Genomic DNA, 12,240 nt, shown 5'->3' with positions numbered 1-12,240 from the left:
TCTATTCACTTTGTTTATTTTAAATTACCCTAATAAAATGCAGCAATAAATTGATGAGAGATGGATTATAAAATATACTGTACTGTGACTGGTATATGTAGGAAACTTGGAAATCTAAGGAGCTGGGAATTGGAAACTTCATATTTGGCTTGTGTTTAGGGTTTGGTTCTGATTCTGAGAGTACATTCTGATGTGCAAGTCTGCATTTGTTTTGTGGTATTTGAACATACATGCTCTGAAGAGCTTCTGTGCAGAAAGTATTTATAGCTTTGAGTAGCTCTTGCAACATAAATATTTTTTCCTACTGCAGCCTTGAAAGTACTTGGTTAGCAAAGTGTCCTCCTAAGAATTATGTAAATTTTAGTATTCAACAGTAATTCATCAAGTTTATTAAAAGTCTTACTGAAAATTCTTTGATATTAACAAAACCCCTCTCTGGAAAGTTCTCTAAAGAAATAAAAATGAAAATAAACTTATTTCTACTATACAGTTGCTTCAAAGTTTCTCTGTTATATTTAATTGAGGTGGATTCTTCATCTTCTCCATAAGAATGTAATTAGACTTTAAACAAGTAATTGAAATACAATGGGTATTCCAGGTGAATATGAGAAGTAATTCTTTAAAAGGTTTCACAGGTAGTACAATGCAGCACATATATGCCACATCCATAAGTTGTCTTTCCATCTGAGGTGGTTTTAGTTGATTTGATCACACAGACTACAAAAAAATTAACTAAGAAGCCTAATTTTTCAAATTTGATTTATATTGGACATATATTAAATATTTATATTGATGAACAGATATAAAAAATGAAAAAATAATTTTCAGCTATGGACATGTTTGTTTCATATAGTGAAATTCAGCATAGGTGCTATTATTATATGTAATAATTTTTCCTTTTCAAAACTGACAAAACATGACAGTAGAAAGGAATGCTGTTTGGTTGGAACACTCAGCTGCATTGCATTTGGAACAGAAGTACATTAAAAGTACATTAAGCCAGGCTTAGGACAATATCATTCCACACGTGGCCCTGCCCCTTGGTGTCATTTTGATAACAGGTCAGTATTCACCACTGTTCACTCTAGGCATTTACCTTTGAAGATATGTAGGATTCCACTGTGATACTAGTAGAGGTCTAATCTGGGGAGATTAAAGCGCTGTTCTTCTGACTAAATGTAGGGCTTTGCTGCAGGGGTTTGCCCTAAATTCCATTGGGAACAGAGCTCTGTTGTCTGGAGAAAGGGCTTACACGGTTAGGTCACCTCCAGCATTGTCTCCTGGAGTTAGGTGGGCTGAGTTCCACCCTTTCGAGCCCTGCTTATAACAGTATACATATTACCTATTGATTTGCAAATTTGATACAATTAAATATTTGTGAGCTGTGTGCAGAATGACCAACGCAGAAGTGTAGTTGTCAAAGTCCAAAACTGCTGCATAATGCTATTCTGAGCTAAATGTACAGGACATTAGAATGTTACAGTGTATTTTTAATAGAAAGTCAATGCAGAAATTTCTTTCTGGTTTTGTCAGAGGATTGCTTAAGTCTAGCCTTTGAGTGAATCCAAAAGTCTTAATGGTGAAAGAGAGGTGAATGATGGAAATACATGCCAAAACCAAAATTATCATTCTGCTGTTGTTTCTTATGATCAACATCTAACCAACCAACCAACCAACAATAATTTCATATAGAAAGCCCTGTAGAATACTTTTTACTGCAAGGGAAATTGTTCTGGAATAACTGCAGTTTAAGATTTATTATAGTAATTAGATTCCAGCTTTATTAGTCTCTAAAATGCCTCAGTTTTTATTGTCTGATTACTTCCCCAGATAAGTTGATTATAGTGGTTTTGCCTGTTCTACCAATAGAGTTTAGAAAGATCTTTTAATTATTCTAGTGCTCCTGGCTTTAAATTGTGTAGCTGCAGTTTACTTGGTTTTATACCTTCTAAGTTATCATTTCTAGAAGCCCATAATACAAGTAGATAACTTACACTCTCTGTATCTCACCTAATGAGCTTCCCAAACAACAGGACAATGACAGGAGTTTTTCACCATCATCAAATTCTCATTCAAGTGTCCAGTGAGATGCAGCACAATTTCCAAAACTAATTTGGGTAATGATATGGGGCTGGTATCAGGAGGGAGGACAATTACTTGAGAAAATTTTGAATTCCAAGTAAAAGTCTACTAATATATATATATGTTCTTCAGAACATAATTGAAACTTTGAACTGGGAAGGTGTAGGGTTGATAGTGGGTAGCAAAGGGAATTAGTAAAACAGAAGGTCATGAAATTTGTTGGAAAACAACTACAGACCATCATCATCAATATCTACTTGTCATTGACCCACATTCAGAAGTTGCTATTCACAAGTTGCCAAGAGCATTATTATTGAATTTGTATCCCAGCAGGGATGGGAGGGTGTTTGGAAAACAAAGCCTATGACCCCCTCTAGAAATTGCTTCCTTAGTTTTTCAAAGTTTAAGACAGAGAACTGACAGGAGGAGCCTTTGCTGCAAGTGACTGATGAGACTGTATCATATGAAGGGGTTTTTATTTCAGATCAGCTTTAGAGATGGCATAACATAAGGAGACATAACTGTATAGTTATAGTCTCTACAATTAAATAATTATAATGTCTATTAAAACTTCATTTAAGACTCAAATCATAAAATTATAGAACAGTTTGGGTTGGAAAGGACCTTTAAAAGGCCATTTTGTCCAACCCCTGTATCGAGGTCATTCAATTTTCTGGCTAGCAGTAAGCACAACATACAGTCTGTGGAGTAGGATTGTTCCAGTGTACTTTTCAAATCAGTAACTGGGGACCATGTGTCCTCAAGGTGGCTGTAAAGACCAGCCTTTATCTTGAATCACTTATATCTAACAGAGTAATTAAAACTGGAGTCCTAACTCCTCTCTGTTTTGCATGTGAGTAATAGCAGATGTGATATCAAGGAAGCCACCAGGAATGCTCCCTTAACATCATAGTGACAATGTGAATGAATCAATAAGTGAATAAAAAAATCTAATTACAAGAACCAAACCACATTTATGAGGTGGTTTGTTAGATAGTGAATAGTGTCTTTCCATCCTCAGGTTTTCTCCCCCAAGTCCACAGAGGGATTGTAATGTTGTTGTCTCACCATTTCTGAGGACCTAGAAATTTCATTAAAGACAAGATTAACAAGAAATACTTATGCTAATATGTAATATGGACTCTCACAGAGCAGGCCCCTCTCAATTGACTGTAATTCTCACAGCATTAGTTTCCAAAGACTGAAGCAAGAGTGTTTATCCTGTGTGGAAGGCAACCTTTCCCCCAAAACCCCAAGTCAGTCCAGCCAGGCTGTCACTCATTGCTCTCAGTGAACAGACCAGGTTCAAAATGTCAGCTCCAGCGCTGGAGGTAAGCCTGCCCCCACCACACCACTATTCTTAGGCTCTGAATATAAGAAAGGGAGCAGAAAGCCTAGGAAGGGAATCATTAGTACTGAGAGCAAGAGGGAGGAGGAGAAAAGGGCAGCAAGTGGAAAACTGCCTAAGGTGGTCCTAGTTGTGATTTCCTCCTGGTCATGGTTGCACATCAGCTAACAAGCTCTCTGTTTGAGGTGTCCTTCCTGGCATGTCCATTGGGACAGAATAAAATCATAGAATTGTGGAATATCTGCTCCAAATATTTTACAAAGCACAAGAGTGAGAGATGATTTGTATTAAGTGTATGGAAGTGCATACTGGTTTTTAGATACAAACACTAATTGTTCTGGAAGTGTTAATAGCAGCATGATGTTATCTCCTAGTCACTTTGCTCAGGAAGAAAACTGTACATGCATCCTTTGATCAGACGCTCAGAGTATGGCAGCAAGGACAAAACAATTCATGCTATGTGTTGTGGTAAAGATACCCTATCTTTTAAATTATCTTCTCAGGAAACAACAATTTGAAGCCTTTACAGTGTAGAAAATACCTTCACCCACTTAAATTTGCTATCTGTTAAAATGCCAGGTGTGTGGCGTCTCTCTAGGGTAAAAGATGTGTGTTAATTGTGAAAGCATCATGATAGCATGATAGCATTCAATATTTTTTGTCCAGTTCTGGCTAATGTTAACTGTTTTGATGTACCAGACTGATATCTTATCAGGCAGGTTATCAGTGTTTTCTCTCTTAGGAGAATGAGATTTTCCTTAGCCTGGATGATGGTGTTATATTTCAGATGAAAAGATGAAATGGAGAGATTTCACACACACAGCCATTTCCACTTGTCTGGAAGCTAGAGAGGATTCATTTGCTTCATTATAGAAGTAGTTTTATTAGTTATTTGTGACATTTCTGAGTTTTTTCTCTATTGCTTTGGACTTAGGGTCATATGTAATCAATTTTTTTGTCATGTACTAGTTATCTTTTTTTGTTTTCCTTGTTTCTATGTAACTGCCTTAACATAATTGTCTACATGGTGTTTTATACCAATTTCCAACCTTGGATTCTGCTCAGTTACACAAGAATTTGCAGACATTTGATCATGTGAGGACATTTGTCTAGAAATTCTAGAAAGTTTTAATTCCTTTATTATTATATCTTTAGCAGCTTTTTACATTAAAAGTTATCAAGTATCAAGAAATGTAATTTTGTGTATAAATCAACAGTTTGCAAAATTGTTTTTCTGATGCTGTTTAGATGCTTTCTTAAGGTAAAAAGATCTGCTTCAAATGAAGATTTACAGAACTTGATTTTTTGAATGTTATTAGTATTTCCTTTTTTACAGAAAAAGCTAATAAGAGCAGTGGGAATTGAGATTGCTTTCTATCACAAGACAGTGTTTTTAATCACTTATGGCTTTTCTGGAATTATAGCGCTGAGGTGAAATTTTGCATTGTGAAAATTTTTGGAGCTTCAATATTCCATTGCTGGCATTGAGCTAGGAGGAATCTCAGCTACTGAGATGATTGGCACAGTGAGCTCCTGTGAGGGTTTCTTTGGTTGTCAAATGAGGGAGTGAAAGTTACTTGTGTAGGTACAGTGTTGGCACTAAAGCACATTGACTTATAATAATACATTATAGAAATTGTAGAACATATGACTAAGTGGGACCCTAAAGCTTACTTTGTCTCTTTGGTTGACTGAAGGCCTTATTAACTGTGTGCATTGTTCTTGGCAGATGCTTACACATCTTGTTAATTCAAATAAACAGAATTTTCAGTAATTAGAATTCCACAATTGCCCTCAGCAACCTGTTCTACTGTGCTTTCTCAGAGATAGTAGCTCCAGATGTTCAAGCCAAATTTTCTGTTATAGCCATTTTAAGCCTTCTCTTCCTTATCCTAACTATGATGATACAGAAAATAAATTATTCTTTTCATCTCTGTAGCTGTGTTTTACAGAGTAGTGTGTACCTGTCTTCTCATAGCAAACTCTTTATTACTGCCTTTTTATGCTTTGTTTCTATTGTCGCTCCCCTCCCCAGTCAGTTAAAGGCAAAATATTTTGAAACCAGTCTTCAAGTGTGATTCAATTCTGTTTATTAATTTGTTTACTTTTCCTTAATTTTGATGTGATTCTCTTGTGGTCTGAAGAGTATCTAGCAATGTGTTCATTATTATTCAGAAGGAATTTCTCTGTCCCTTGTAGAAGTAAGACTGTCACTGCTTTTGGTGATGACAAGGTGCTTTTCAACATAAAACCAAAATATGCCTGGTATTTTAGTTTTCATTTACCAAAACAGTTATATGGAATATTTTATCAAATTTCATTGGATTATATATACAGTTTACTGTACATTTAATGTAATACATTGTAATACATTGCTACTTCTATTTTTTTTTTATTCTGTATCCTGTTAAATGAGATATGAGATTGCTTGTCATCACTGGTACTTGTTTGTCTTGTCTCCAGCAAAAGAACTAACATACAGTTTCTTGTGAGACTTCAGTTTCCACTGAACTGTTTCCTGAATCCTATGACAGCAGTCGTAGGATTCAGGATCCTATGACAGCAGTCCTAGATAGAATGCCTATTCTCCAAGGCTATTATTGAAAATCCTCAGTAGTATTCTTGAAACTCCAGGATTATTACCATTAGGTAAAAGGATTATTACTATTTTAATGCTCAACCTGATTTGGACCACAAACCGACCAAGCAGTTGTGTGATCATGCACGACTTCAGTGTCATGGTGAAATTTGTCATTGAAGAAAAATTACATATATTTTCCTCTGAAAACAGATAAGTTAACTTCTTTGTATCATTGAGTTTAATATATTGGGTCACATCTGCTAAAGGATTATTGCACTAGAAGGAGGCGATGGATAATTTATTAAAATACCCCTGCAGGGAGATAGCAGGCTATCTGCTTAATATAGAGGAATGCTTGATGGTTACACTGAAAGCTCCCTGGTGAATCCTTTAACATAGAATAGAATGGGGGATGAAAATGATTGCTCGTTATATAATGTTTACTGTGTTATATTGGTGCCTAGCAGATGAATAATATTTATGTTAACAACTCCTTTCCAGCTTTTTATATTGATCTCCTGCTGGTCTAGGGCTGATATATAATTGTACTGAAAATAGGAAGATAGTACTTTTTTTTTTTAATGGAGGGTGGTAAATAGGTTCTTCCAACATATCACCCAAGTTGGATATGAAAAGGAAGATATTGTATATTTGTGCCACAGACTTGTAAGATTTTAATTTACTTTTTTAATTTACTTTTTTTTTCTGAGCTCTTTCTCATGTCCTTGTAAACTTAAATGAAGTGTAGAGAGTGTCCCACAGGCAGTGGGAGTTTCCTGGTGGGTGGGAAAGCTTCTTTCCTTTGCCTCAAAGGAACCTCACTGTTGCCATGCTTACTGAGTTTCAGAAAGACCAAATGACTGTCTTTCCATGAATGCTCAAAGCTAAAAAGCTGACTAATAGCTGTCCTGCCTCACTGAAATACAGTTCCTGTGTAGCTGGCCGACCTTAAATAAAGATTTTCATTCATGCCGTAAGTACTGAGAACTCACATTTTAGTTGCTGTTTATGTTACTTAGAGAACAGAAAATAAACCAAGTGTTTTGGTGGCAATATCCCATTGGAAGCTCCCCAGATATTGTACCCAGAGGAACTGACAGGCCTCAGTTTTCTTGCTAACAGCAAAGGACAGTTTCACATGGCAGCTAAGAGCAAAATGGACCTAAAAAGTCCTCAAGGTCACTTGCTTTCATTGGTTCCTTGGGTTGATGTTTCTGGGTTCTTCCACTGCTGCTGTTAAGCAAGCCAGGCCTTAGAAATAGCAATGGTTTCTTGAAAAACTGAGCTGGCATATTTCTTAGAAAGAAAAAAACAAACACAAAACCCAAGAAACTTTTTGCATGTTATGGGTTGTTCTTTTCAGGCCCAATGACATTATGTGAGAAACTTCTCACCACACCTGTCAGTCACTATGGACTGAGGGTTTGGAGTGGAGGGATCCTCACACTTGTAATAAGAGCTGTTTGTATGAATTTCACTGCATTTTACCTGGAAGAGAGTTGGTGCTGTGCTCCTTAACCATTACTATCATTAAATGCATGAAAAGGCAGTGAAGACATTGCTTTCCTATGAAATGGAGGATAATAAATAAAACAGAAAAAGACTGGCATCAGTGACAGATTATTATACTTGGTGATCTGCACAGTAAAGTTCTTCCTTATGGTCAGGTGGAACTTCCATGCATCAGTTTCCGCCTGTTGCCTCTTGTCCTATTGTTTGGCAGCACTGAGAAGACCCTGACTCCATCCTCTTGTCATCTACTTTTAAGATATTTATATACATTGATGAGGTCCCCTCTCAGTCATTTCTTCTCAAGGCTGAACAGGCCCAACTCCCTCAGCCTTTCCTCATAAAAGAGACATTCTAGTCCCTTATCATCCATCTTTATTGCCCTCCACTGGACCCACTCCAGGAGTTCCATGTCTCTCTTGTCCTGAGGAGCCCAGAACTGCACACAGCACTCCAGATGCAGCCTCAGTAATTGCTCTAGGCAAAGCAGATAGTCACAACTTTTAGAAATGACTAGTGTGCTCTGATGATCATGTTTTTCATGATACCATATAAATGTAGGAAAATAACAGTTCCCTTTGCTCTTCCACCTCAGTTGAACCATTTGGGAAAAAAGGATTCTTGACTGTAATGTGATGAAAAATGCTTTATTCTAAACTTAACTGCCAAGTTACTCAATTTGAATGACTGAAGTTTGCTTTTCCATATAGGAGTTTGTGACTGTAATAAGTAAGAAATCAGTTTCTTTTCAGTGTAATTTGAAACTGCCTTACTTGAAAATGATGCACTTTGCCACACAGTCCCTAGCTAAGTGTTACTCCAGGCAATTGAAATACGAAAAAAGTAATGAACTGTCTGTTTGTTAAATCTTCTAGCTAAAAAGAAGAAGAAGCCAAAGCTCTTAAACAAGTTTGATAAGACCATTAAAGCTGAACTAGATGCTGCAGAAAAACTACGTAAAAAAGTAAGTTTTGAATATTTCATTCGGGACTGTACACAGTGGATAAAAATCAATAAATTAAATACTTGTAAAAAGGGAGAATTAATTTTAGATTACTTTTTTGAAATTAACTTTTTGAAATAGTCAGTGTATATTTGTCCTTCAAGTTTAATTTCTGCTGGATAGTTTGTCTAAAATTTTTTAAAGTTGTAAGTGAATGTCTGTTCACATGTGTTTGTTAACCTTGAAGATACGTAGAATAGTCATTGAATTTCTGCTGAAATGGATCACATCAAACAGGTCAGTTCTGTCCTATCACTCTTGTCCAGTTGACTACTGAAGTCAAGTGCTGCCAGATAACTCTGTGTCTGTTATCAGTGATCTCTCAGTGAGAGTTCTGATGCCTCATGAGCATTAGGTGCAGATCACTGGAGTAGGTGCTGTTTCTGTTGAGATTCTGAGTCCTGGGAGTGCCTAGGCTGCTGTACAGCTGCTTAGAGGATGAAACAGATGTTCCTGCTTCTCACCAGGGGCAGCAGGACCTTAACATCAATCATTCAGTTTGGATAGTTCTGAATTTAATAATTTGACCATGAAAAAGAAACAAAAAGCCCCCCAAGCTCTTCAGTCATCTCCCCCTTATAGCTTCCAATTTTATACTTTCATTTGAATATTTCAGAAAATAATACCTTTGCAGAGATGTCTCTTTTCCAGATAGGAGATTAAGTTAAAAAGTGAAGCAAGATTGTGGCTGTTAAAAATGAGGAACTTCAAGTCTTTTGAATGTATTTCTTGTTAAAACTCTGATAGATAGCAGATTAAGCAGTGAAGCAAGATTGTGGCTGTTAAAAATGAGGAACTTCAAGTCTTTTGAATGTCTTTCTTGTTAAAACTCTGATAAATAGGAGATTAAGTAGTGAAGCAAGATTGTGGCTGTTAAAAATGAGGAACTTCAAGTCTTTTGAATGTATTTCTTGTTAAAACTCTGATATGTCTCACAGAGAGTCCTAGAACATAAAGAAAATCTGCAACTCTTTGCTGTACCCTAGATTTGAGGTGGATGAGCAGTGAGATATAATATTTTCAGTACAGTAAAATAAAAGCCAATTTGGTCATTGCAGGTGCAGGATTATATTTGATTTTCAGGACAAACTGTGCAGTTTTGACTTTATCTTGCCATCTATGCAGCCCCAGAGTTCTGGTAGACTGGAGGGCTCTTGCATAGGGAGCACTAACCTCTGGCTGCCACTGCTGCTGTTCCTCACTAGAAACCTTCTTTACATGTTAGAATACAAAAACAAAACAAATTTTCATGCTTCTTGTTACTTAAGCAATTGGTTAATCAGAAATAGGCATAATAGACACATTTGATGAATCTGTAGGGTCAGGAGGTTGACTCTCTTTTCCTGCTGTATTTCTTGATAAGTTACAGACAGTCATACATGTCATGTAGGGATCAGAATAAATTTAGGAGCAAATCAGGCATGTATAATATTTGAAGATAGCACAGTAGTTGTGTATAATTCATACACATATAACTCATATTTATAAAGCTGTAAAGAGGTGGAAGTGGCAGCAAGATCTATTGCCAAATGTTGCCAAGCAATGCTAGTACCTATTTGACAGTGGGGCTGGTTCTTCTCAACATCCATCTGAACTTGCTACTCAGTGTCCATCATGGGATCATCATCATCCATCATGAGAATACCACAGTTACATTTGGAATTGTGTGACATGTCCTGAGGGACGTTGTCATGCAAAAACTTGGGGGAAACAGCCATACATTGTGGTTGAGTCTACAGTATTTCCCTTAGAAGAACTGTACTTACGATGCTGTTCATCATGAGAGGTATGCAGAGGGAAAATTTCCACCTGTCTCCAGAATTTTCTTCCCGTTCTCTATTATTTCTGGTCTGGAATTTGTTATTAGCAGTAGGGTCTTTACTTTTGTATACAGACAGGTTATTTTCATCTCAGCATTTTGTCCAGCAAACAAGGAAAAGTGGGTAAAGTATGAAAAACCAAGTTATTAATTTTCACCATGAAAATTAGATTATATTGTTTCATTAAATAATGACAATTCCTCTTAAAAAGGCAATCCCAACAAAAGTATGAGTGAAAGCTGTTGATTCAGTCTGCATTGTTTTGTGTTTGTTCTTTAATTGTAAAACTAATGTGTTATTGGGTCTTGCATCCTTCAGCATTTTTATTAGATAGAATTGCTAATAAATATCTCTGCTTTTCAGGGAAAAGTTGAAGAAGCTCTAAGGGCCTTTGAAGCATTAGTGAATCAATATCCACAAAGTCCTCGAGCAAGATACGGGAAAGCACAGGTACTTAAAAAAAAAAAGATGGGTGTTGAAAAAAGCTAAAATAATCATTTTGTTTTACCAATAGAGCTATAAACACCAGTTGAAACTAATTTTTAAATTTATGCTGGTTTTCTAGGTAAAAAGAATCATGTGATCTGTCATATGTATCTCTTCAGTCAACTGTCCTTCCCCAATTGCTTTGGCAGCTTTTGTGGAACTTCAGTGGGAAGTACTGTAAATAACAAAAAAAAATAAGGTACATCCTGTAGATCTCAGGAGAACTGTCAGGTGAATGGCAAGAGATAAATACCAACTAATGCCCAGTGCAGGAACTACAGGCAGAACCTACCTGTTACATACTATTTGCTGTAGCTGGGAAATCAACACATCTGTCAGCCTGGGATAAATGCTGCTTTTTGCTCTAGTGGGAATAGAGAAGAGGATTTGGAGTTTTTAGAGAGAGAGAGTTAAAGGATAAAGAACACAAATTCTCAGGCAGTGAGGCTTAATTAGCTTTACTTGTAGAGTGAGTTATGTTTCAGGTGTTTCCCTTCAAAAAAAAACTTAAAGAACCCAACCAAAACCCAGAAGGCACCAGAAAATAATCTCTGCATTTATAATACTTTTAGGCTGTGTTGAGATGTCTCAAAATTGAATAATAAAAGGATAATCCTGCTGCACTAGGAATAATAAAAACTCCTTGAACTCATGTTAATCAGGATAAAAAAGTGAAGCCCTCACTGCAGGAAGGACTGGTGCTGTTAGACAATTGATGAGGACCTTGGAGTCACAACCAGTTTCCACTTGGTTAATAAAAGTCATGATAAAACCAAAGCTGTGATTATCCAAAAATCTATCACACAAGCACTTGATACAGAGCAGACCAAATGCTTCAGTGCTCTCTGTGGTGACAGTTTGCTGAACTCTTTGCCTCTTTACAGTAGGAGACCACTTTGTTCATACACATGATGACTCCTCTCTGTTAAGTTACACTTTTAATATTTACCAATTTATACAAATCTACTCATTATATCTAGTAGAATATGCTTCCTGCCTCTTGAATGGCTTTAGGGAGAAGGGCAGATCACTGCAGCCAGTTGTGAAATTTATTCTCATTCAGAATTCCCATCTCAGTGACCCAACTTCATTTGTCCATTTACAGCAATTTGTAGTTGCCTACTGCTACTTTAGTAATCCATGAAAGGTCAATACAGACCAAGATCTGAAGAAATAATTAGGTGCATTTCCTGGGAGTGTGTAAAAGCAATGATAAATTCATTTTTGTAGCCTTTGAAGGTTCATACTAGTCATTTTACTGAACAGTCATATTAATATTATCAATGGCAATTTTATTGAACCCAGTATGTTTAAGTTTAAGCTGTTTGAAGGAATAGGAAAACCATTCAGACAGATGAATTATTCTTAACATTTGCATTGTAGCACAGTATTATTTTTAAATAGGGATTCA

General features: G+C 36.4%; 1 protein-coding gene across 5 annotated transcripts in view; it reads left to right on the top strand.

Moving 5' to 3' along the window:
* The window catches only part of ASPH (aspartate beta-hydroxylase), a 123,238-nt gene that overhangs the window by 75,900 nt on the left and 35,098 nt on the right, over positions 1-12,240 (top strand). For all 5 annotated transcript variants that reach the window (XM_036397610.2, XM_054518552.1, XM_054518550.1 and 2 more), the window contains 2 exons: positions 8,396-8,484; positions 10,707-10,793. In XM_036397610.2, coding sequence (XP_036253503.2) covers positions 8,396-8,484; positions 10,707-10,793 — 176 coding nt within the window. The remainder of the gene's footprint in view (positions 1-8,395; positions 8,485-10,706; positions 10,794-12,240) is intronic.

This window comes from Molothrus ater, chromosome 1 (genome assembly GCF_012460135.2).
Source record: "Molothrus ater isolate BHLD 08-10-18 breed brown headed cowbird chromosome 1, BPBGC_Mater_1.1, whole genome shotgun sequence".
Taxonomy (NCBI): Eukaryota; Metazoa; Chordata; class Aves; order Passeriformes; family Icteridae; genus Molothrus; species Molothrus ater.
The sequence above is the reverse complement of the archived record's forward strand: the minus strand, read 5'-3'. Positions and strand labels throughout refer to the sequence as shown.